This window comes from Acomys russatus, chromosome 18, assembly GCF_903995435.1.
Source record: "Acomys russatus chromosome 18, mAcoRus1.1, whole genome shotgun sequence".
NCBI lineage: Eukaryota > Metazoa > Chordata > Mammalia > Rodentia > Muridae > Acomys > Acomys russatus.
In genome coordinates this window covers 24,582,704-24,610,643 of record NC_067154.1, presented here as the reverse complement: position 1 = coordinate 24,610,643, position 27,940 = coordinate 24,582,704, and the positions used below count along the sequence as shown (strand labels likewise).

General features: G+C 35.2%; 1 protein-coding gene across 1 annotated transcript; it reads right to left on the bottom strand.

Moving 5' to 3' along the window:
- Window positions 1-32: 32 nt before the first annotated feature.
- LOC127202019 (60S acidic ribosomal protein P2-like) lies at window positions 33-25,007 on the bottom strand. Its single transcript, XM_051160609.1, has 2 exons — window positions 24,923-25,007; window positions 33-370 (listed from the first exon to the last, which is right to left on the bottom strand). The coding sequence occupies exons 1-2, from the start codon at window positions 25,005-25,007 to the stop codon at window positions 33-35; spliced, it is 423 nt and encodes a 140-aa protein (XP_051016566.1).
- Window positions 25,008-27,940: the final 2,933 nt, after the last annotated feature.

The following is a 27,940-nucleotide window of genomic DNA, read 5'->3' as shown; positions in this document are numbered from 1 at the left end:
TAAAAAGGTTTTATTTGCAGGGGAGCAAAAATTTAATCAAACAAGCCAAATCCCATGTCATCATCTGACTCTTCAGACTCCTTCTTCTTCTCATCTTTCTTCTCCTCCCCTGCAGCAGGGGCAGAACCAGCAGCCTGAGCTGCTGAGCCAGGGGCAGCAGAAACAGCTACAGCCCCACCAGCAGGCACACTGGCGAGCTTGCGAACACTCTGAGCAATGACATTCTCAATGTTTTTTCCATTCAGCTCACTGATAACCTTGTTGAGGCAGGCATCATCCGCCTTGATGCCCACACTGTCTAGTATCTTCTTGATGTCTTTGGTGCTAGGAGAGGAGTTGCCCCAGAGGGCAGCCAGCAGGTAAGAGGCGACTTAATGCGTGTCCGGAGTGCGGACAAGCTTCACTCATGTGACCTTAGTGGCGTCAGGCAGCTACTTTTTTTTTCTTTTTTTTTTTTATTAATTTATTCTTGTTACATCTCAATGTTTATCCCATCCCTTGTATCCTCCCATTCCTCCCCCCCCCATTTTCCCATTATTCCCCTCCCCTATGACTGTTCCTGAGGGGGATTACCTCCCCCTGTATATTCTCATAGGGTACTTCTTTATCTTGATACTAAAAGTTCTTATCCCCTAGCCAACTAAACTTGATTGTAAAACTATACTGTCTGGCATTCGATTCCCCTCAGAGACTTGAGAAGGAATAAAACTTAAATTCCTGAGTGAATCAGCAGTGCAGGTTAGCAGCTTCAAAAACGAACAAATTGACTTGGCTTACTGCCTGAACAGTCACCCAACACTCTCTATAACATTGGAGCCTCATGAGGCTGAGAAGCTTCTGTAAGGCAGAAGACACTGTCAACAGAACAAAGTGACAGCTTACAGACTAAGAAAAGATCTTCACCAGCCTCACATCTGACAAAGATTTAATATCCAAAGTATATAAAGAACTCAAGAAATTAAACACCACCAAGCCAAATAACGCAAATGAGAAATGGGGCTCAGAACTAAACAGAGATTTCTCAATAGAGGAATATCGAATGGTTGTGAAACACTTAAATGCTCAAAGTCTTTAGTCATCAGAGAAATGCAAATCAAAATGACTCTGAGATTCCATCTTACACTCATCAGAATAGCTAAGATCAAAATCTCAAGTGACAACACATGCTGGTGAGGATTTGGAGAAAGAGGAACACTCCTTCATTCCTGGTGGGAATGCAAACTTGTACAATCACTTTGGAAATCTATCTGGGGATTTCTATGGAAACTGGGAATAGGGCTTCCTAAAGACCCAGCTATTCCACTCCTTGGAATATACCCAGAAAATGCTCCACCACACAAGGACATATACTCAACCATGTTCATAGCAGCCTTATTTATAATAGTCAGAACATGGAAGCAGCCTAAATGCCCCTCAGTAGAAGAATGGATAAAGAAACTGTGGTACATTTGCACTATGGAATACCCAAACTACTGTAGTAATCATGGACAATACAAGTAGTAAACATCGAACCCCTACTCTGATCTACTCAACGGACAGGACATTCTCAACAGTTATGTGGAGAGTGCGGAGTGACTCTGATATGAACTATGGTGCCCCATATTTGACCACCTCCCCTTGGTGGGGAGGCCTGATGGTATTCAAAGAAAGAATAAGCTGGCTACCAATATGAGATTTGATAGCTTATGACCATATAGTGTGGTAGGAATTCGCCCTTGGTCTTAGACCTAGGAGAGGGGGATAAGGTGAAAGCAGGAGAGAGGGAGGAACGGGAGGACAAAAGTTATGGGATAACAATTGAGTTGTAATCTCAATAAAGTAATAAAAAATAAAATTAAATAAAAAAAGTTGTGAAAAAAGATATGATTCACCCCTCTGGTTTAATTTAATACCTGTGATGATGTTGCTTTTGTCACATGTACAACTTCCAAATAATTAGAATTGATAATCACTTCATTTTATTATATATTAGTTCATATACTATGTTAGGATATATAAAATTTAGAAAGCCTTCATCTAAGTTTTTAAAGTTTTGAAAGTTACAATTTTTTTATTTTTTGAGACATAGTTTCTTTGTGTAATTTTGGATGTCCTGGACACACTTCGTACACCAGGCTGGCTTGAAACACACAGAGAAATAAGTTATAATATTATAAATGTTTTATATTCATAATTTGATATACTAAAATATAAGACTTGTAGCAAATATTCATCAATACCCATTTTTATAAATCCATTTTTTAGTTGCTATTATCTTGAATATGTATTTTTAGTTTGAATATTTTCAAATTATTACTAGTATTCTATTTCCAATGACTCAGGTTAAATTTTCTTGTCCTTTTCTTCCTTCTCTTTATTTTTATTCTTATTTTCTCTCCTCCTCCTTCCTAATTTTCTCCTGTGCTTCTTATTCTACTGTTATCTTTCAATTACTCCTAAAATGTATCTATACATGCTTTCATGCACTGTCTTCCTTTAAAATTTTATACACACCTCCAAAACTATTTGAAAGCAATCTAGGGGTTTATTAACAACACTAAATCCCACTGGCTTTGAGAATAATACTATCATACAGTAGAAGTAATTTTTATACTGGCTAGATAATATTCATTTTTTTAGTGACTTTGTTTTACCAATTAGTTGTAAGATATTAGTAACTCATTGTTACAAAGTCATTCAGGGAGGGGCTACGATTGAGATGAAAAGTGAATAAATAAATAAATAAAAATTTAAAAAATATAAAAAAAAATCAAAGTAATTCATAATCAGTATGTAAAAGTTAGGGGATGTTACATCATTTCTCTGAGCACGGCAATTTACTTTTAAAGACAATCTAGATATGTTGCTTAGATTGTATTTAAACTTGCTGTCACCATTAATTTCCAAAGTACTTGTATGCGTCTACTTATGGTTTGCTTTTTCAACTAATAATTTTATACTTACTTTACAATTACCATAAAATTGTTTTTACCTATCTCAAATCCTATTTCCTTCATAATTACTTATTTTTGATCCTAACACCATTGTATATCCATTGAGGAATATTAGTATTCTTGAGTCATTTCTGATGACTTTCTTTGCTCACAACACTTAGTGGTCACCAACACTTTACTATTATTTTTCATTCCCTTAATAGTACTACCTTGACCATTAATTCAACATCATTTGAACACATGATTACAGTGACCAATTTGGTGTTAATTGATATATTTTGATTGAATCATAAATTTCCTTATTTATCATAGAACACGTTTTTAACTAGCTGCTATTGATATGATGATAATGTGCATGTATACTGACAACATATACCCATATGTGTATGTTTAGCTCAGTCACATGGTAAAAACAAAAACCCTAGAGAAGGAGTAAGGGAATCCAAAATAACAGTAAATCCATAAACTCTGCCCACTATTTAAAAGAAAATATAAAAACAAGTGCTTAAACCTCTCTCAGTCAGTGCTCAGCTGAAGCTCATTAGACATCTAGTAAGGCCTTTGCTAGGGTGCAAGGGAAACAACTTATATTATTATAAGGATAATTATGCTGCCTATTATATAGTGTGATGTATAGAAGGTCTGCATTCTTGGGAGGAGGAGAAGCATCTACGCTGCTGTAGGGATAGTCATAGGATGTATGACTGAGTAACCCATTTGGATAAAACATGATTTTAATTTGAATAGATCAGGACATATGTCTCCTCCCAGGTCTGGAGATAACATTCTTCTGACCAAAGAAATAATATTTATACTAATATACCATTGCAGTTGCAATGTAATTTTTCCTCTCAAGAGGTAACCCTAAGATAATTTAGGAGATAGGCAGAAATTGTGTATGTATGTATGTATGTATGTATGTATGTATGTATGTATGTATGTATATGTGTGTGTGTGTGTGTATATATATATATATATATATATATATATATTAGCTGTTCTACAAATGGGACGGTTATGCATTGGGTTTAAATTTATATGAAGTCTCCAGGAATATAAGTTAATTTAGATCGAGATAAGACACTAGGACTTCCTTCAAATATTCCTGAGCAGAGAATCAAGGATGTTTCTAAACTGCTGCTCTTGTGGTCACTTCTCTAAGCAGCCTGTCAGATTTATACATCTTGTCCTCATCATTCTGCCTCTGAAGATGTAATCCTAACTGCCATTAGGAAAATTGGCCCAAAACTGATTTAGTTCTTTGAACTGAGCAGGGCAGAATGCTGACAGTTAGAATACTCCTCCAGTGGATCTATATAAAATACACTAACAGTGCATCTGTGGTTTTATTTGTATAGCTGTCACAAAAGATGGGGGAAGAAGCTTTCCTGGATAGGTATAAGACATGCGTCAGTAATATTGCAGAATGACACTGTGTGTTGGTTTTGTAGGGGTTTATTCTTATACTTATTCCTCTTAATTAATATTAGTTAAAATTTATTCCCAAAAGTCCTACATAATATAGGTTAGAAAACATGGTGATAAAATATACAAATAAAATAAATTAAAATAAAAAGTGCAAATCTACACCAAGAAGCTATAATATATAAACAGTTTATAAAATTTAATCAAAATTTATCATTCATCTCCAGGTGTATAAATCAAGAAAATCTGAAGAAAGTTTGGAAATATTTATAAGATATAAAACACATACATTGTTCGGCATCTAATTTTGTGTTACACAGTAACTTCCTTAAATACAACATATATCTTGTACCACAAAATATCTGTGCTTTCAAATTTATCTTTTTGACTAATTAATAAATCTCTTTTGGGCAGTCTCTTTCCTGAAACTAGTTCTTCAACTGCATCTAGTCTCTTCTTCAATATGTGATATCATAAGCCAGTGTCACGACCCAATTATTCACAAAACAAAAAAATAAACTCTTTTTTTGTGCACTTCTTTAAGGTATATTTTAAACTAAGTTCACCTACTGCTTTTGAATCCAACTCTCATAGCATTATCTTTAGAAATCTTGTACCACTGATAACTTTCTCTTTATTTTATAAAACAATCACTTTTTACCCCCATATCTTTCCTCTCTATTTACAAAATATACTATGATACTATGTTCCTCAACCTTCATTTCCTACTGAATCTATATCAATACTGCTGCTCAAAAAAATAGCTGACATATAATGACCTTTAATCCCAAGCACTCATGTCTTGGGCCATACAAAGTGGAGAATCAAAGAAATGTTTGAGAGAGTATAACAGAGATAAGAAATGACCGACTCTTAGGAGAACAGAGAGAAACCAGAGGCTACTTAAGAGCAGTTCAGGGAGAGAGATGGAGAGTTTGTGATGATACAGTACCATTTTGGAGGATGGTATAGTTTGGCAGAGTTCCCTTGAATCCAGTTGAGTTTGTGCAGTTCAGTTCAAGGAGTCCAGAGGCAGACAAACAGAGCAATTCAGTCAGACAATTTGAAACAGTCATCTTGGAAAGGAGTTTTAGCCAAAACAACTGAGTTGAACCAGCCAGCCAGAGTTCAGAAAGAACTAGAAATCTTAGTTTATTCAGCAGTAGTCTCAGAGGCTTAAAGCATTCTATTAGCAGATGGAGGCTGGAAGCTGAATCCTTCATGGTCCAGGTTTGCAGAAGACTAGATTGTGTGGAGGCTAGAAGCTTCCAATCAGAAGACTAGATTGTAGGAAGCTCGAAGCCTCCAGGCCTAGAACTAGGAATACTTAGATAGAAATGCTTTGGACTTGGCCTAAGCTATGTATTCATAAATCTTGGGTACTGTTTTCAGTTCATCCCATCACCCGAGGAAATAAAAAGCATTTACAGTTTTCAACTTCCAGACTAATAATCAATCACAAGGTGGATCCACATTTACACACAGATACACAGACACACACACACACACACACACACACACACACACACAGGGAGGGAGATAGAGAGAGAGATTGAGAGAGAGAGAGAGAGAGAGAGAGAGAGAGAGAGAGAGAGAGAGAGAGAGAGAGAGAGAGACAGACAGACAGACAGACAGACAGACAGACAGCAGACAGACAGACAGAGACAGAGACAGAGACACAGAGACAGAGACAGAGATACTGGACTGGGACTGGAACTTGCACTGGCAGTGACACCAGAGACATACCTAGTCCAAAAAGTTTACTTCATTAAAAGCCTACCACTGGGAACCAAGCATTCAAATAGCTGAGTTTTTGCATGCCATTCTTATTCATACTACCACATGTTAAGACATATATATATACACACACACACACATACATATCTACATGTACAGACACATGCACACATACACAATCAAATGTTTGCTTTTAGTTCAGTGCATTTCAACCTGGGGGTCATGACTCCTTTGTGGGTCAAATGACTTTCACAGGGGATTGCCTAAGAGTAATGAAAACACAAATACTTACATTACAATTCATAACAATAGCAAAATCACAGTTATAAATCAGCATTGAAAATGATTTTATGGCTAGAGGTGTCACCACATGAGGAATTCTATTGAAGAGTTGCAGTATTAGGAAGGCTGAGAACACTCTTTTAGATGACTTTTTTAAAATAAGAATTTTAGTGAACTGTCATGATACTGTTTAGTCTTTAGTGGACTGTTTAGTGTTATATCAAGGGAAATAAATAAGCACATTTGTTTAATTTTAAGAATTTAATGATCAAAAAATAGAATAACCCTTATTGGACTGCCACATAATAGGCAACAAAGTTGTAAGTTCCATTTGACTGATCATGAAACTATTTTTCAGTCATTCAGTAATTGATATTTAATATTTTTAGCAAAACTCATGTTTTCCTTTAAATTGTGTACATTTATATACTATTTGTAGAAAAAAGAAAATGGCATGTTAAGCAGCGACATTTACAATTTTCTTTAAAATTGAAAACCTTTGCTTCATATAACCATAGCAAACATAGAAATGTCTAATGCACAGTGTATGTAACTCTGAGTTGATAAATGTTTCCAAACTCTACTTACATATGCTATCAATAGAACCTGAGTAATGAAATTGTGTGCTGCTCATCTCTTTATGAAAGGAAATTGGATATATGTTTAATTCCATGTTTTATAAGAATCTAAAACTTTGACATAGAATTCCACTACCTCAGGCCTGGATTTATAAAGCTAAGACTATTATTAATAACTTGAGGTTTCAATAGCAGTAGTAGCATTCCTACAGGACTATGTGGATTTCTGTTCTCCCTTTATCACTATTGTGAAGTAATTGTACTTGGGATGAATAATAAATCTGTCTTATGTCTTCTCAAATATTTGTATGTTTGTCAGTTTTGACTTTTCAATAGCATTTTTAGTTGCACCATTATCCAAGCTTGACTAAATATAATTTCTTTTGACATTAAAACTACAACTCAGGTGTTGGTAATGTGATTGTAATGCTAATACTTCTACCACAGGCATCGCTGTACTATAATCAGTAATAAAAGCATACTGAACTGTTGTGAAAACTCCTTGTGCCTGCATTACCTTATACTCTTTGGTAACCTTTATTTCTGGATGAAAGTAGTTTACAATACTGTATCAGTTATAATGAGCACCAATAAACAAGCTGCTTTGCCAAGGGCAAATATAATTCCAAGCAATAAAATTGGCTCTATGACACTGTATGTTCTATTCTTCATTTCAGATTCATTAACTATTATGGAGATCAATCTCTTTGACACGGTACATTTCTAACCACATTTATGCCAGAATATGTACTCATTAGCATACTTGAACTCCAAAGCTAAACTGACAGGGTTTTCTTTTTGCTTCATAATATCCAAAATAATTTGAGAAACAAGCCTTAAGGATTGTGACAACCACAGTACTTAAGATATATTTTCTTTATATACATGCATATCTTTATGCACAGCCAATCCATTTTGGGAGTGTGTTTACTAATCATATGAAAATATTATATATTTTTATTTTAAATAAAATAAATGCAATGATTTTGCACATTATTATAAGTGGCAATGTTTAGAATCACCAATGCATTGTTATTCTTTCCTCTCCTCAGGTAGGTAATTTTACCCATGTAAATAGATTAAATATTTATAAATCAATGTTAATTTACAAGATTTATTACCTGAAAGCTTTTCTCATGAAAACTTTCAAAAGTATTACCTAAAAATTTTAAAACTTTCAAAGTATTTTATTCACATATTATGTTTGATATAACACATTGGAATAAAATTACAAATAGAGAAGAAAAATAGAATAAAATGCTACCAAATACAGCTCATCTATGTATCTATAGAATCACTTCTGTTATTAAGCTCACAAAATCTCAGATTCAAATGTAAAACACCTTGAAGAGAATCATATAACTACCACAGATGAATGTATAGTTAGCAAGGCTGCTCTGGAACAGCAGTGAATTTTACTTGTTCTAGCTGTGGTGCTAGAGTGAAAAAAAAATCTGGATGTGTAATTGGGTATTTCAGAAAAGAAACTACAAAAAACAACAACAACAAAAAGACACACCAAATGGGGGAAAACATTATTATAGCAGGAGTTCCTGTAATACTCATAATATTTTTATACTTTATCTCAATTAGACTTTAGTAGCACAAGAAATGTGCGTATTTCACTTTTCTGTGTCGGGGTAAAACATATATCAATAACAACTACCGTCTTAGTTACTTTTTTATTACCGTAATATGACACTAACGCCATCTCAATTTAGAAAAGAAAGTTTATTTTTTGCTTACAGGTTCAGAAAGTGATTTCATAACTATAACGGCAGAAAGCGTGGCAGAATAACAGTAGGCATGGTGCTAGGGGAATAGCTTACAACTCACCTGCGGTGCACAAGATCAAGGCAGAGACATAATGGGAATGAAATCGGCTTTTGAATTTTCACAGTCCAACTGACATACCTCCACCAGCAAGGCCAGATTGACTACTTATTTCCAAATAATTCTATCACGAGGGCTAAAATATTCAAATATATGAGTCTATAGGGACTGGTATATATATATATATATATATGGAGTAAAGATGAGATCCATGTAGATTTCTATTTTGTCACTTAAATAGATATAGTTTTTTATGTAGCCCTACTCAAAGAAAAGGTAGAAGCATCAAGACTCAATATAATCAATGCAAGTCAGTACATATTTTTAATCCATCGTATCCTAAATCAGAAGAATGTATTACTTACTTCAACCCTATTTTCATATTTGTACTGAGTATGATTTCTAAGGCTAGCCACTGAGTAGCATTCCAAGTGTAAAAAGCAACATATTTAATGTCTCACCTAGGTAAAAAAGCACACAACAGAAATCATTTTTAGAGAATTATAATACATTATTTTCTTTTTTAAACTTTTATGACAGAGTTGGTTGCTATAAAATATATTATAATATATGTTTAAGCATGATGACTAAGAGAGAAAAAGGAATCCATAAAAAAAAAAAAATGACACCTAAGAGTATGGGAGTGTGTCTCTTGGGAGTGTGTCTCTTAGAGAATCACTGACTTCTGGTTTTGTTGCTGCTGTTTTGTTTTTGTTCTTTTCTTTTGTCAAAAAAAAAAAAAAAAAAAAAAAAAAACCAAAAAAACCCAAAAAACAAACAAACAAACAAACAAACAAGGACTATATTTAACCATGAAATAGTTTTAGATATCTATAACCTATGATTTATACTCCATAACAAATGTGGTAATTAACCACAATTATTGGCTGAAACACATTTTCTAGGAATGTTTTATTGTTGTTTTTGTTTGTTTGTTTGTTTTCTTCAAAGAAAGGATGCATGAATATTTCCCTGGTATAACTACTTTAGAGGCTTAACAAACTCCAGCATCTATCATGGCTTTGTTTCTTTCCATACTGGCATTAAAGCCAAGGTCTTGCCAATGCTAAGAAAGCACTCTACCACTAAGATATAGTCTCTGCCTGAGATTCTGAAACTTTAGTGCTAGCAATTATCTGTAATGGGTATATGTGTAGAACTAGTCACTTCCTTTTTTATCTCTGGTTAGCCGTCATTTTGAATTGATGCTTATAAGCAACCAGTTATTTGTGGATGAATAAAAATAAAAAAAATATTTATGAGAAAATCTGGGAAATAAAAAAATTATAATGATATATTTAAGATATATTGGAGACTAGAAAGCTGGGTGTCGTGGTGCATGCCATTAATCCCAGCTCTTGGGATGCAGAGGCAGGTGGATGTCTGTGAGTCCAAGGCCAGCCTTGTCTACAAAGTGAGTCTAGGAAAGCCAAGGCTGTTACACAGAGAAACCCTGTCTCAAAAAACGAAAAAGCCAAAAACAAGAAGAAGAAAAATAAGGATAAGAATGAGAATGAGAGGCCGGACGTGGTGGCGCACGCCTTTAATCCCAGCACTCAGAAGGCAGAGGCAGGCAGATCTCTGTGAGCTCGAGGCCAGCCAAGGCTAACACAGGAAGACCTTGTCTTGAAACACCCGCCCCCCAAAAAAGAATGAGAATTAGAATGAGAAGGAGAAGGAGAAATGATATATTGGGAAATCATCAACATGAAATTATATCCATGAAGCCAAATCCCAGGGTGTATTGAACTCACCTTGGGAGGATATCTAATAATCAATAACTGATGCTTAAAATTCAGTGCTTTATTATAGAATTGTGCTACCTGTTAACCATCTGTCTATATAAAACGGAGTCAGGAATGACTCGAACAATCATTTCATGTGGAAAACAATGTACTTCAGGAAATTATGCAAGTGTTCAGATCTCAGATTCTGGTATTACTAAGGAATTTTATTCTACAACATTAGAGAAAAGAGAATAAAAGAATATGTACCATATGACTCACAACTAAACTTCCAACTAATGTAACTATTAACACTTATGTATTCATGTTTAATAGTGTATATTATAGCAGTCTAATGCTATTACAATGTTTAAAAAATTAATCTCTAAACAACAAATGTTCCAAATAAAAATTCAAGTTTTTAACTGCTATAAAGAAGTTCTTGATTATATTGACTAATTTATTATATTAAATAATTAAGATAAAGTTATGCAAATGGTATTAGCATATAAAATTTAATTGCAAAGTTAAATTACTTGTGTCAAAAATTATAAGATGAATGATGAAAACATACTGGAATTTGTTTCCAACATTCCTGCTGAGCATTGTTATCTATGGGGACACAAATGCTTAGCTAGGTCATGATTTAGCTTCTGTGAGGTCAATTATATCAACTATCATTTTCTTTCAATCCTACTTATAGGGAAACAATAGTAAAACCTTTTACCAAGCGGATGATTTATAATATTATGATCAATGAAAATAACTCTCTAGCTTTTTTTTTTTTTTTTTTTTTTTTTAGTGTGTAATTGTGTATTTTGTTTCTGTTTTGTTTTCTGGGAAATTTAACATCTTTCCAGGACTATGAAGAAATGACATTTGAATTACAGCTCTTAGGTTCCATAGCCAGTGTAGTAATGAGATAGCTTTATTAAGAAAACATCATCTATGCCTTCTCTTTCTCATACTTCTTCTCTCTAGGATGGAGATTTTGGTTATTGAAAGTAACATGCCTAAATTTTGACTTTGGAGAAAAAAAGATAGCCATCTATAGCTTTGACCCTTGCTAATTATTATTCTTTTAAATGTTGGTAAACCATCAGAGCTTTGAATTTAATATTGGGGCCAATATTGAAAATCTTTCCCAGGCCTCTGCAGTTGTATTCTTCATTTAAAAAAAAAATTCTCAATAGAAAATAATCCTTTGCTGTGTTAGCCTTAGTTAAATGTCTAACTGTTGGAGTATATGAGGATATGTGCATAAAATTCAAGTGGCATTTATCAGAATCTGTTGTGTGCTTGATAGTATTATATACTGAGAGAATGGTCAAAAAAATAAAAATTGGTGGGTAAATGTTGTTCAAGTGACAGTGATTTTCCTGTGGATAAGGTGCTCAACTTAAGTATATTGTCAGAAAAGATTAACATTTTGGTGGTACTAAAGGGCTAGTGTTGAATCATATTGACTAGGCTGGTTTTGAGGTTATTTTTGTAAAACTGTTTCTCTAAGCTTCTTAACCTGGCTATCACACATATAACTGAGACTCTTTTACATTTGTTTACAAGGCTTTACAACACAATGTTGAGAATGTTAAGTCTGTTCTTTTTAAATTTAATTTAATTTTATTAATTTATTCATATGACATCTCAATGGTTATCCCCCTCCTTTGGATCCTCCCATTCCTCCCTCCCTCCCATTTTCCCCTTACTCCCCTCCCCTATGACTGTGACTGAGGGGGACTTCCTTCCCCTGTATATGCTCATAGGGTATCAAGTCTCTTCTTGGTAGCCTGCTATCCTTCCTCTGAGTGCCACCAGGTCTCCCCATTCAGGGGACATTGTCAAATATGAGGCACCAGAGTACATGTGAAAGTCATACCCCACTCTCCACTCAACTGTGGAAAATCTCCTGCCCATTGGCTAGATCTGGGTAGGGGTCTGAAGTTTACGGCCTGTATTGTCCTTGGCGGTGCCATAGTTTGAGCAGGACTCCTGGGCCCAAATCTGCCGATCATAATGTACTTCTTGTAGGTTTCTAGGACCCTCTGGATCCTTCAACTTTGCCATTCTCCCATGCTTCTCTCATCTAGAGTCCCAGTAGGATGTCCTCCCCTCTGTCCCAGTTTCCTGGTTAGTGAAGACTTTCATGGGACATGCCCCTTGGGCTAGTATGCAGTATAGTGAGTATATACCATTTAACTCTTTCCGCTTCTGGGTTAACTCACTCATTATGATCATTTCTAGTTCAATCCATTTGTCCACAAATTTCGGGAATTCCTTGTTTTTAATAGCTGAGTAGTATTCCATAGTGTAAATGTACCACAGTTTCTTTATCCATTCTACTGAGGGACACTTAGGCTGTTTCCATCTTCTGGTTATTATTAATAAGGTTACTATGAACATGGCTGAGCAAATTTTCTTGTGTGCTGGAGCATCATCTGGGTATATTCCAAGGAGTGGAATAACTGGGTCTTGAGGAAGCCCTATTCCTAGTTTTCTGAGATAGCACCAGATAGATTTCCAAAGTGGCTGTACTAGTTTGCATTCCCACCAGCAATGAAGGAGTGTTCCTCTCTCTCCACATCCTAGCCAGCATGTGGTGTCGCTTAAATTTTTGATCTTAGCCATTTTGATGGGTGTAAGATGGAATCTCAGAGTTTGTTTTGATTTTCATTTCCCTGATGACTGAGGAGGTTGAGCATTTCTTTAAGTGTTTCTCAGCCATGTTAAGTCTGTTCTTAACCCTCTATGTTATCCTGACTCCATATTTGCCAAAATCCCCAACTTATTTGCTTTTTAGTTCTATTTTTGTTACATCTGAACCTTCTTCATCTCTCCTGCACCTCTGCCTAAGGCTGAATCTCCTATTTCCTCCTCTAAGTCCTTCTCCCCTGGCTGGCAGGAAGTCCTGCCCTATTCTCTGCCCAGCTCAGTGACTGGCTGTAAACTTCTTTACTGACATACAAGGAGGTCATTTGCGGAGTAGATTTTATACAACATTGAGAGATTCTCTTCTTAACAAGTCTTGAAAACAGATATGGGAGATACAGAAATTGGCATTTGAATTACACAATGACCTTATGCCAAAGGCTTTCCTATAATCCTGACTCATTTATAATCACCTTTTTAGGTAATGTCTGTAAGCCCCAGACATTTAGGATAAAGAGCTTGTCAGTTGCCTATAGTTTATGGCTGCATTACTTACTGGCAAGTAATTAAACTCATAAAAGAAGTGAATATATTTTTTTTTTTGCGTATTTGAGTGAAAAGTTGCAAGGTTAAGCAAGGCATAGAAGTATGATTAAAGTTTTCATGTAATGTTATAGCTACAATATTATCTTTATCAGAGTGAATGGCCAACGAGTCCTCATATTCTAGCCAAGTAATAAGCCTAAGCAGATGTTAGCTCACTTAGCCCTGGCAAACAAACAGTGGGCATCCATATGGATGGTCTTTGAATCCATTTTGCGTGATTTATGGTGTATCTTGCTGCAGGTTGAACTAAACTAGACATGAGCCTTATTTCATGAGTACAGTGGTTCATGAAGATCTGTGGAGTTGATTTAAAAAAAAAAAAAAAGGTCACTAGACAGGTCTTTGGGAGTATTTTTGTGAGGGGCAATCTTTTTCTTTATCTACCTATATACATCTTAAAGGAGTAATCTAGGAGTATCAAATAAGCTTTGCCTAAGTTTATCAGGACAATTAGCTAGTTGTAATGAAAGAATTTTATGCTTGATTTATAATACTGCCCAAATGCCAGGGTTAGTGATGCTGTCAGCCTGAATGTACTAAGGAGATGTAATGTACTTCAATTAACTACTTTTTTTTTGAGACAGAGTTTCTCTGTGTAGCCTTTCTTCAACTGGACTCATTTTGTAGACCAGGCTGGCCTCAAACTCACAGAGATCTGCCTGCCTCTGACTCCTAGACTGCTTGGATTACAACCATGATCCATGACACCCAGCTTAACTACTTTTCAGTTACTATGATAAATAAATAACTGTGACTAAGACAATTTTTAGAAGAAAGAGTTTTACTTGTCTTTAGTTCCAGAGGGATAAGAGTCTATCATGACATAAAGAGAAATAAGAAAATTGAGGACTCCCTTCTTGAACCATGAGCTTAAAGCAGAGAGAAAGAGCTAGCTGGGTATGCCTGGAATCATTACTCTTTCAAAGCCTTTTTCTAGTAACATACTTCCTCTAGCAAGACCACACATTATAAACATCCCAATAGCACAACCAACCAGGAACCCAAGTTTTCATATGCCTGAGACTCTGGGGAATATTTTACATTCAAACCACCACCATGCTCATTCCAGTGAAATGATACCAGGTCTCAACAATATACAAACTATGTCACATATGTTGTTTGGTTTTCCCTGCTGCTGGGCTCTCAACATGGCTGATGCTTAGCACTGTACAAAGAACCACATTTTCCCAGTCCTTTAGTTGGCTAAGGTGCCAGTGGACACCCTTTGAAATGTCTGTTCACAACCGAACATTGGTCAGGCCACTGCTTTCTTAGAAGTCAGCAGCTGGCTTCCTCTTCACTGGTGACAAAGGTAGCTATGGTTACCTGCCTGGAAGTCAAGTTCTAAGGGAGGAGGGGAACCAGTCCTTCCCCCCCAAAAATAATGACAAACTGTGGATAGTCATGATGGAGGAATGGAGTGCAAGAACATTTATTTCATGAATCAGACTTTATAAATCTTGTTCAGTGGGAGAGCTTTCAGGGGTGAATGTGTTTGATTCACTGGGGATAATGGTGCTAGCAATATTTTATTTATATGCAGTGGTAGAGAAGAGGAACACACTACTTAATTATCCTACGAGTGGGGAAGGAACTCTAGGCACAGTTAAAGGTCATTTGTTGAAAGCTAAGATCTCTTTAGCATAGGGTGAGGTATTTCCAGGAATCCCCATGTGACTGCTAAATAGGTTCTACTGGTAGAAAAGGAGTTGAACTTGCTTTTCCCCCTAAGGACTGGTTGACATACATCAGATAGAGGATGTGGGGATTCTGGCTCTGCAGATCAGCCAGTAGAGAAGGAGAACTGCTGACAAAAGGAGTTCCCCTTTTTGCACCTAACTCAGGCAGTGTCCAGTAATGCCAGACTTTGACCTTAACAACGTATATTGGGTTTCTAAAACAGTTAATGTATTTAAACATCTGAAAGTAAAAGAAGGCCTTACTGGCTTTGCTGTTATACCTCAAGATGTGAAAGTTACACTGATGCTATGGGGTAAACAGTTGTGGTGGGAAAGACTTGTGTGAAATGATTCGGCACAAGGTGCAGCGTAATGCACCCCACTGGAGTGCACAGGACATTTCTGCTGAGATGAAGGCATAGTACTATATACTGCACTTAAACATGCTGGGTAGCAAAGGAGAAAGGAGAGAAAACAAGAAATGTGCAGAAAATAAAGACAAGTGAGTAGATTCAGTATGGAAATAATTATCACAACCTGTTTCAACTTAATTGTGGATGGGGCATGAATCAATCAATATTGAGCTATAAATTTTAATAAAAGCCAGGAGTTAAGAAGGAAGGAGAAGGAGAAGGAGTAGGAGGAAGAGAAGAAGAAGGAGAAGGAGAAGAAGAAGAAGAAGAAGAAGAAGAAGAAGAAGAAGAAGAAGAAGAAAGAAGAAGAAGAAGAAGAAGAAGAAGAGGAGGAGGAGGAAGAGGAGAAGAAGAAGAGGAGGAGAAGGAGGAGAAGAAGAAGAGGAGGAGGAGGAGAAGAAGAAAAGGAGAAGGAAAGAGGAGAAGGGGAAAGAGAATTAGGAGAAGGAGAAAAAGAAGAAGAGGAAGAAGGGGAAGAGGGAGGAGGAGGTGGAAGAAGAGAAAAATCTAATCCATATACTGGCTTATTCTTGTCACATCATGTGTATAGTAGATCTGAGTGGATGGGGTTAGAGTTTGCCTTATTTCCCCTGAGGACTGTAACAAGGGCTTATGTTCTTTTGCCATGAATTGAGATTTACCTTTACTCCAAGAAACAAACAGAAGAGATTATATTTTTTTCCATTGGCAAAAACATGGCAGACTTGTTTTGTTTCCACCTGGGAAGCTTAGGCTAGTGGGAAATGGGATGGTTACTTTATTGGGCATCAGATTGAAGAATAATTGGCTGTAGGAAGTTTTTGACACTTCAGAAGGGTCATTCTACCTTATGCAGTAGATTGTACACTGATCAAAGCCACTGAATTATGAACTTTCTTTGCTCCATCTGTTACAACTTCTCCATAGGCAGAGGTTTAAGCTAAAAAGATGAAGACTGATGGGATAAGGAAAACCCAGCATCTTCTCTTCTGCCACAGGCCAGCAAGCAGCATGTACCTAAAGGGAAAGCATAAATTTTGAATTTTCTGAGATGTTTGAATTCCTGTGAGAAGTATAACTTTGTAGTCACTGGACTAAAATGATGGTGGTTAAAACTATGACTGTGAAAATTCATATATGTATGTATGAATGTATATACTCCCACCCAAAACATAAGAGTGGCTGCATTTTCAGCTGAAAGTAAAGGTAAAATGTATCAATCAAGAAAAACTATTAATGACAAAAAGACAAAGTGTTAAAGATATTTTCTAAATATATTAATGAATTCTGGTTAATCAATGAACAATAAACCAAACATTATTTTTTGAACAACACAAATGTAGAAATATCTGTGCTTAGAAGACATAAGACTTCTTACAAGAGTCCACCAAATGTAATTGTGGTGCAGTAATTGTTTTATGCTTCAATTTTATCTCTAACTCAATCTCAGCTTTCCAGTGAAGAAAAATGTAAGGCTTTGAGGATGGATGCTCAGAGCACAACTATAACAGGTCATGGTTCCTGTGGTAGGGTAGACAGGGAAGTAAGAATATTCCTGAAACCTATAAGGCATCTACACTGGCATACACTGCTACAAACAACAAGAGCCCTTGACTGTAACAAAGTGGATAAAGAAAGCTGGTATAAGAGGCTGTATTCCTAAGCCCACAATGTCATACACACACTTATGTTCACACTCAAATACACAAACACAAAAACACACACACACATACACACACACTCACCATATGATAAATATTTCTTTGTATACATGTCAAAGAGTCTTCCTATAATTATAATGGATATCAATGTCAACCATAAAATCAACAACAACAACATATGTTGAATATGGGTTATATATATGTTAAATGAAGACCACAAATAATTAGATTCACAACTATCATTTATATGTATATATATGACTTTTTCTATTGTAACAGTACACAATAAATTAAATTTAAGTTATCATTAAAATGATAACATTAAAATTGTAATAAAAACAATATAATCACAAAATGGAAATTTTACTTAAAAGGCAGTCTTTATGCAAAAGGAAAATTGAGAACTTAAAATCATGGCTCCCAAACAAACCAAAATTATTGTTAAGAATTTAATGTTGAATTGTGTATGTATGTATTAATTTTATATCTACAAAGGGAGAAAAAGATGAATAAAAGTATATGCTGTTACATATACAGTATGATTTAAAGTGAATTTGAGAATATGTTGAGTTTTTTAAATCCAAGATAACTACTTTCATTTATAGAATAAATGGAATTCTTATTTTTACTTTGATCTGAACACAACATGCTGATGCAATTGCTACTGATTTGGGTTTGGGAATTTTATTTTATTAGAGATCTGAAAGACAAAACAATATGCTGCTTTCAGGCTAAAGAGTAAAACTCAATTATTTCTAGTTTGACCATTGTTTCTTGCTACCCTACAAAGTATTGAGGTAAGAAATGGCCTTTGCCTCTGTTGTAATGACTTTGTAACTTATAGGTACCAAAGGCTTGTTCTACTTGGACTCATCTACTTTTTGTTTCCAGATTACACTCCACTTGCTCTTACTGCTACCATAAATCTGAATTCTGAGTCCGATGCATATTAGTTGTAGCTGGATGCATAACTACATGCTGACCTTGTCAGCTTCCTGACCCCACTTCTGCATGTATGTGTTTCACTGGGATTTTTCAGCAAAAATTTCATTGACTAAATGGCAGGAAGTCCTTTTGTTATGATGTTTGTAACAAATGGAAACAAAAGTTTCCATATAAGTGTCTAATTTAACATTTATAATAACAACATACCCAAAGTACCAAAATAATGCTTTAAACATCAAATCAAATGTCTTTTATAAATTAATCAATTGAGATAAAGCACCTTTGGATAAATAGTTGCCTGATGCTTTTTCTTCAAAAAAAAAAAAAAAAAAAAAAATCAGTTTAGTTAGCATTCTTACAAGAAGTGATTCTATGTTTCAGTTTCAACTATAGTGTTAATGTTCAATTTTACCAATATTCTTGAAATATATTTTCAAGATTTGTACAATAAAATTCATTAAAATGGATTAAAAGTTTTTATTAATATTTAAAATACTTTCTCATTAATCAGGAGCATTGACAATGTCTTTCCCCTATCTCTCATTAGTATAATTGGTTTAAATTTTTAGAAAGAAGTTATATATAATTATGTGTATGATTTTTGAGTTATTAGTGACAGTATCATAGAATAACTGATTATCCACTTGGATATCCATCTATAATAAATATTTATTTTTATTATTTATTTTTATTTGTTGCCTTATATATGTTGAAATTAGGAATGATCTGCCTAATTTATATCCACATCAAGTAGCATAAATACTTTTGTATTATCAAACATACTGATGAAAAATAAGTCCCCATTTTACACATTTGACTTTATCATGTTTTATTTTAAATATTGATGTAAGCTTTCATCTCCATAATATCTCCAGAAATAATTAAAATAATGTTTTTTAATTGTAAAAATGGCTGGAAGTTCTTTAAATGAACTCAGTAACAGGTGATTGACATTTTAAAAAGTCCATGTTTTAAGATTATAGAAGTAATCTGTCTTTATCTTTCATCTACCACTTAATTGACTCATTTTTATTTTGTTGAAAGTAAAAGACAGAGATGTCTATTAATATAGATACTCACATCATTTTAAGAAAATTCACTCTCATTAAAATTTAGAGCTGTAGTTCCATTGACATTTCCTTTATAAGCTGCTCAATTATCCTCATTGTGTCTTTGCTCATTAAAATTTGTTTCACCACAATACCTCCTAATAATGTTAAATTTGCTAACACTACATCAAAGTACTTTAACACCGCTCAGATAGAATAATCAACCTGGACTCATTTTGTTTCTGCCAGTCCAGACAGGAGTCCTTAAAAACAGAGTTGTCAAACACCAAAAGACCAAGAAGAACTGACAGTTGGCCTGTGTCGGGAACTAAATTCAGTGATTTTTCTCTTAGACCTCTTGGGAATTTACCTAGCAAAATCCATTTTCCCTGAAATCTGACTAAAAGCCATGTGTTTCTGAATTACTATTACTTAACAGTCTACAAAGTGAATTCCCTATGTGGTGTTATCTATGCTTACTCTGACTAGAAAAAATGGCAACAGGATTTGGAAAGAGAATTTCAGTTAAAAATGAACTGTATTCCAAAAATAAGTGTGGTGCCCAAGCCATCATGGTACTGAGTCAAGGGCAAGGGACTGCGGACTTAACACACACACACACACACACACACACACACACACACACACACACACTAAAACAGCGGGTCTTTTTTGCTAAGAGAGCAGCAGCAGCAGCAGCAGCAGCAGCAGCAGCAGCTTTTATTCAGTGTCCAAAGAGCCTTTTTATAGGCAGCAAAGCAGGAATACCACTTGCAGGTGAAATCCCTCAAGAAGTGATTGCACACAGGAGGGAAAGTCCCGAGGAGGGGAGGGGTGTGTTCTCAGAGCAGTAAACATGACTAGCTAACCAACATAAACACAGACAAGGAAGCTGCTAGAAGCAGGACATGAAACAGCAAGACAGGCAGGCAGCCCAGTCGGGCCTTGTTCCTTCAAATAAGTGAATCATGAAGTAATTAACCTAATTTTAAAAAAACAATGATGAAAATACAATAACCTTCATTATCCACTTGACTCAGTATAAAAGTAACACACACACAGACACACAAAAAAAATATCTTCTTGGTGTCTCTGAGGATGTTCTCCAAAAGGTACAGCTAAAAAGGGAAGATCCATCCTTGATCTACATAAGACCTCTTTACAGGCTGGATTTGCACTGAATAAGTTTCGGAAAGGTAACTGAGTACTGGCATTCATCTCTCTCTGCTCCCTGACTATGGGTACAATGTGATGAATGCCATGGCCTGCTGTTATATTTTACATATCTTGATCGAGAGTACCATCAAAATGGCATTTAAATAATCTCTTTTCTGATATTCCTTATTGACAGGTATATCCTGAAAAAAAAAAAAAAGAATAAAGTAGCTACTATAGATAGGGAATGTATACCTCAGGTAGAAACAGCACAGCATCTTAAGACAAAGCTATAGCGTAAGGGATGGAAAAGTCATGATGCCCGTGACATAGCTGAGGCCTGGGAAAAAGTCTATGGTGCTTCATCCAGACTATAGATACTCATCTGTTCATCTATCCTGGAGAACTGAAGAATGTGGCTGTAACCTAACAAATTGTTCCTTGGTCCCCACCCCAACACATATTTAATTTTCATTATGCATTGCAGGAATTAGAAGATTACTATAGTCATAAAATATCAGGTAAATATGCTCTAATAAATGGCTTTTAAATAATGTCAATCAATAACGTCAATCAATAGTCTTAAGTTACTACCTATGTTTACTCTGACTCAAGAAAAAGGGAGACAGAATTTGGAAGAGAATTTTAATAAAAACTATGTGAAATCTAAAAATTGCATTGCATTCTTGAGAGCATTTTACAGAACTGATTCAGTAATAACTAATGTCCTTGGAAACTCAAATTGGCCTCATAGGAGATACTTGTCTTCTATAACCTCTCCTCATGATACATTGTTTGATGTCATCATTTTTGCTATCAAAGACACTTTGAAGTGCCAGTTGTTAACAGTCAAAAGCTTTATTGCTTTGTAAACATGCAATGTTATTTATGAACTCTGTTCTTTCTTCATGATCTAAAGACCTAAACCATGTAGACACATATGTTCAGATGTTGCAAAATTTATATACATTTTTTGTTGTTTTATTTGAAAAGAAATGTATAATAATAGGGGAGTAATTTTTTTCTCTTCTTTTTTTAATTGAAACTAGATTCTTCTCTCATACACCACATCCTTCTAGCTACCCCTGCACCACCACCCCCTCTACAACCAAGCCTACTCTCCCTTCACTTTCCTTCAGAAAAGAGGGGCCCTCCAGGAGGCAACAACTAAACACAACAGAAACAGAATACAATAAGGCTAAATACCATGTACTGAAGCTGTACAAGACCACCAAATAGGAGGAAAAGACCCAAGAGTGGGCAAAAGAATCAGAGGTATACCTGTTTCCACTGTCCCACAAAAACATTAAGACAACAGCCATAACATATAAGCAGACAACCTGGTACAGACCTCTGCAGTGCCTGTGCGTGCTGCCTTAGCCTCCATGTGCTCACGTGAGCCTTTTTTTTTTTTTTATTCTCCTGGTATCCTCCATCACCTCCGACTCCTATAATAATTTCTCCCACTCTTCTGCCAGGCTTCCCAAGCTCCAAGGGCAAGGACCTGATGAAGAATAACAAAGTAAACTCTCCACATGATGTCTGGGCTGTGTGTCTCTGCGTATGTTTCCTTCTGCAACCTGAGGAACCCTCTCTGGTAAGGACTACGTAAGTGTCAATGTATGAGTATAAAAGAATTTTATCTGGAATCATTTAATTAATATTTTTACACACTTATTTTTATTTGTTTTTATTGGCCAGTTGTGTTTGGTCTTACTTTTGATATCTGAACTCTCCAGTCTCCGGTTCCTGATCATCCAGGTAGTGCAGAACATGGCCTCTGTCTCCTGGGCCTCAAGTTAAATCAGATATTTGTTGGAAACTCCCACAAGTTCTATAGAACCTTTGCCTAAGCACAATTTGAAGGCAGGAAATATTGAGATACCAGGGCTTTGGGTTTGGGTTGATGTGTGGGCTTTTCTTTCCAAAGCTGGCAGAGTATCTTCCCATGGCAAAGACTTGAATGTGTGGATGCTGCCACTGATACCATTGCTTGGCTACAAAAGGTGGCCAGTCAAGACTCCTTTTCTTTATTTACCAGGAGTCCTCACTAAGGCAACCCTCATATATTCCAAGAAGGTTCCATTTTCTCACCAGGCCCCAAATACCTGACAATTCCAACTATCTCTCCTTCCATTCTCTCTGACCAATCTCCCCAGAACTGGATCCCTCACACTTCTGTCCACACCTTTCTTTGCCCAGTCCAACAACAAAATCTTTTCCATTTTACCTTCCAGAAAGATCTATGAATACCTAACTCCGGACACCTCCTCTTTACCTAACATTTCAGGGTCTGTGTATTGTAGCTTGATTATCATTTACACAACAGCTAATAATCACTTATAAGAGTGGATTTACCATATTTTCCTTTCCAGATCTGGTTTACCTCATTCCATATATATATATATTTTTTGTAATTGAATCCATTTACCTACAAATTTCAGGATTTCAATTTTTAAACAGATGAGCAATAATCCATTCTGCGGATGCAGTACATTTATTTTTATCCACTCTAGAGTTGAATGACATCTATGTTGTTTCCAGTGTCTGGCTATTTTAAATAAAGCCAAAATGAACATGATTGAGCAAGTGTTCTTGTTGTAAGATAGAACAGTGTTGTTTGGGTGTGTGTCCAAGATGGTATAGTTGGGTCCTGAGGTAGCTCAGTTTCCGATTTTCTGAAGAACTTCCGTATTAATTTTCAGAGCAGCTGCATGAGTCTGCACTTCCACCACCAACGGACGAGTGTTCTCCTTGATCCACATCTTTACCAGCATGAGCTTTGATTTGTGTTATTGACCTTAGTCAATTTGACAGTTGTAAAATGAAGTCTTAGTTTTGACTTGCATTTCTCTATGAGATAAGTATTTTGGACATTTCTTTAAGTGTTTTTCTGCCAAATGAGAGTCCTTTAATGAGAATTTGTACCCTATTTTTCTCACAGAAGGAATTTGGCAATTTTTTTTCATGTTTTGTGGAATAATTTGAAGAGTATTGGGAATAACTCTTTGAAAATCTGGTAGAATTCAATGTTAAAGCCATCGAGTCCTGAACTTCTGTCATTGTTGGGAGATTTTTAATAACTGCTTCTATTTCACTATAGACTACAGGTCTATTTAACTTATTTACCTGGCCTTGATTTAACTTTCAGAAGAAGTATATCAAGAAAATTATCCATCTATTTTAGAAATTGCAGTTAGTGAAGTACAGCTTTTTAAAGTGTGTCCTTATGATCCTCTGGGTTTCCTCAGTGCCTGTTGTTATATTCTCATTTTCATTATTGGTTGTATTAATTTATATAGTCTGTCTCTGTGTTTTTCTATTAGTTTGGATAAGGGTTTGTCTCTCTAGTGAATTTTCTTAAAGAATTTTTTTTGTTTCATTTATTCTTTGTATTGGTCCCTGGTTCTATTTTAACAATTTCAGCCCTGAGCTTGATTATTTTTTTTCATCCACACTTGTGTGTGATTACTTCTTTTTGTAATATAACTTTTAGGTGTGCTGTTAAGTTGTGAGGATGAGAAATTTTCAAATTTTTGTGTAGAAACTTCTGTATGTAGTAATATACATTTAAATCTTAGCACTGATTTCATTGTGTTCCATAACTTTGGGTATGGCTGTGCATTCACTTTCATTGAATTATAGAAATCCTTTAATTATTTTTTAAATTTCTGTCATGACCAATTTTTTATTAAGTAGAAAGTTGTTCTCAGTTTCCATGAGTTTGTAAGCTTTCATTTGTTGATATCCAGCTTTAACCCATGGTGATCTGATAGGATGAAAGAGTTATTTCAATTTTCTTGTAATTATTGGGACTTGTTTTATGTTTGAGTATGTGGTCAATTTAAAATAAGTTCCAAGAGATGCTGAAAAGAAGGTATATTATTTTGAGTTTGGTAGAATGTTCTGTAAGTATCTGTTATGTTTATTTTATTTATAATGTCAATTATGTCTAGCATTTCTCTTGATGACTCATCCGTACTTGAGAGTTTGGTATTGAAGTTTCCCACTATCCGAATATGAAGAAAAATATGTGATAAACTTTAATAATTTTATTTACAAGCTTGTTTACCCCTGTGTTTGGGGCATAGAAGTTAAGAATTGAAAAGGAATCTTGGTGGGTTCTTCCCTTGATGCATATCTAATATCTTTTTACATCTCTCTTAACTAATTTTGTTTTTATGTCGACTTGTGAGTTTTTTGTTCGCTTGTTTGCTTGGTTTCTGCTTTTCAAGACAGCCTTCTCTGTCTAGCTTTCTCTGCTCTAGACTTACTTTGTAGGCCAGGCTGGTGTGGGACCACAGCAATCAAACTGCCTCCGCCTCCCCGAATAGTGGAATCACAGGCCTGCTGCACCATGTTCTGCTTATTTTGTTAAATATTAGAAGGGCTACACCTGTGTCTTAGTTTTAGTTTCTACTGCTTTGAAGAAATATCATGGAAACTCTCATAAAGAAAAACATCTATCTGTGGCAGAAAATGAGGGAATTTTGCCCAGTGGCTTGTTTGCAGAATTTGAAGCCATCTCCACCAGGAGATTCTTTGATATTCATCATCTTCTTTGAGGCAGACTGGGTGTTGCCAGGAGTTAAACTGTCTTGTTGTCAGAGAATCTTTAAAATATTAAAATCATCTTTAAATGCCATAGTCTGTAGATCTCTGAGGCTTTTGAAGACTTTACCTAACTATTCTACCTGGGCTTATTTCTGCCACAGACATAATAATGCCTAAATATGGGCTAGCTTGGATGCAGGCAGAGTCAACAGTCAAACTCTGCCAAGACAGAATAAGCAAGTCCTCTATAATTTCTGTATACAAATATGTCTGGCAGCTACATTGGGCAAGAAGGTTGACAATGATGCTCCAAAGTTATTGAGAGTTTAGAGTAACTGTTTAGGCAGCAAACTGTCTCTGTTTTTTTTTTTTTTTTTTTTCATTTTAGAAGCTGTTAATATACACTTCTGGCTAACTCAAATAATGAAGTTTTATTCCTTCTCAAGTCTCTGATTAGGTTGAAGACCAGATAGTTTAGGTTTTTTAAGTAAGTTTAGTTGTGTAGGTGATAAAACATTTTCGCTCTAGATAGCTGTTTTAAGTTTATAGAGATGAGATATCATAGATATTGATTTTTTTATGGACCATGCCGTCTTTTTTCAAAGTTTTTATTTATAAATGTATGTAGCAACCATCTATAAAATTTCTGTCATGTTTAATTTAAGACATTTTCACTATTTGTTATACAAAAGAAAAAGCTTCTCAGTTTTTCTAACTTTTAATATTTATACATAACTAAGTCATGTGTTTACATTCAGAATTTTATACTCACCAAGATAGGAAAGATGTTTTCTGCAAGGTTGCCAAATACAAACAGCCAAAGCACCATGGGTGTAACATTTATATAATTCCTGGTTATTTCATGGTTCTTCTTGTTGTATGTAGTTTATTTTACTTATATGTAAAAACGATAAATGTATATTCCAAAAAAGGAAAAGAAAAGATAGAGTGCTGTGTGTCTGTGTGTGTGTTAGAATAAATATAGTAAAGGCATGTCATGTGTCAATTGTGGAATCCAAAATAAGGGTAGTGTGTGTCATTATCCTATGTTATTCTGTCTATTTTTTCTGCATGTTTAAATTTTTCATAATAATAATGTAAACCAATAAAAAAAATCTAATTTTGACTTGTTTACAGTTTAGAAGTTTTTACCATATTGTTATGGAGAGAACCATGGCAGCATTCAGGAAGACATGATGCTGGAAAAAGAGCCAAGAGTTCTATATCTGACTGGACAGGAAACAGAAAGAGAGAAGAGATACTGGGGCATGACACGAGCATTTCAAACTTCAAAGCCCACCCTCAGAGACATAGTTTCTCCAGCAAGGCAATGCGTCCTAACAGTGCCACTCTGTGATGACCAGCCATTTAAATCTATGAGTCTATAGGGACTATTCTTATTTAAACCACTAAAACCAGCTTTCATCTTCAGTCCATTTGCTTCGAGTATCTTTTTTCAATCCTTTATCCTGTGATATCATCTGTCTTTCACATTTAAGTATGTTTCCTGTCTGCATCAGAAGGATGGATCCTTTTTTCACATCCGTAGTGTTAGTCTATCTTTTTGGTGCACTTAAGACCACTGGTACAGATATAAAACAAATAACAATGACAGTTAACTTTTGTTTTCTTGCTGTTGTTGGTAGTGATGGTAGTGGTGGTGGTATGAGCTTTTAAGAAGGGAGTAAATTAATTGCATTAAAATACTATGTTTACTTTCATATATACTCATAATGCGCTGGAAACTACATTATGAAATGAAAATTCATACATTCTTGTCCCCTGAAAAATATATTAATGAAATAAATGTTATGTAAACATAGACAGAAAAATAAACTTAACTGATCTGGAGTGGCATTTACAAAAATAAGACTGGTGCTAATTTAAGAATCAACAAAATAGAACTTGTAGAGGTGACTTTTAATCATTTCAATTCAATAAATGTGTTATTTACTCTTATTGAAATGTCACTCTGAGTATGTCATCTATAAAATGTTATGAGATCACTATGTTTTTCACAGATATCAGTTACCTTCTTACATTTATTTCCAAATGCAAATATTACATCATAGCATTAATGATACTACTGAGAAAGTAGCTTGCTCTGCAGGTGTACAAACTGCTAATTGACATCTAGTTTAAATTAAGTCAACATCTCTAGTCCAGTTTGCAGAACCAACTAAATCTACTCTAGAACCTCTAGTTATGAGATTGCAATTACTTATGAAAATTTACATTTAAAATGAATAAATCTAGCAGGTCTTATGCATTCTGAGTCCTGGGATCTGTGGAAGAATATGGAGACAAACATGGAGAGAAAAGAGATAGGGACAATATCTCCCACTTCTAATCCTTAATGTCTGGAGAATGAATATTTTGTTTGAAAAGAAAAGAAAGGAAAGGAAAAGGAAAAAGTAGAGAAAAAAGGAAAAGGAAGAAAGTGGGCAATTTTGTTTTTAATGTTCACAGATTAGTAACAGCAAAATTCAGGAGCTATGAGATCATGATGATCTCATGAAGGAGTAGTAGAGTATCAACACCCAGGTTCTCTGCTTACAGCAGAACTACGTCACATTTCCTGAAAACAATGACTTCCAGCTTACCTGCGGATAGTAACCGATCATATAGAGTTACTTAAACATTCTGTATCATAACAAAAGAATAATATTCCAACTCTATGTTTTATTTGTAGATTTTGCAAGATTACCTTTAAAAAACATATAATATCAGAAGTCTTT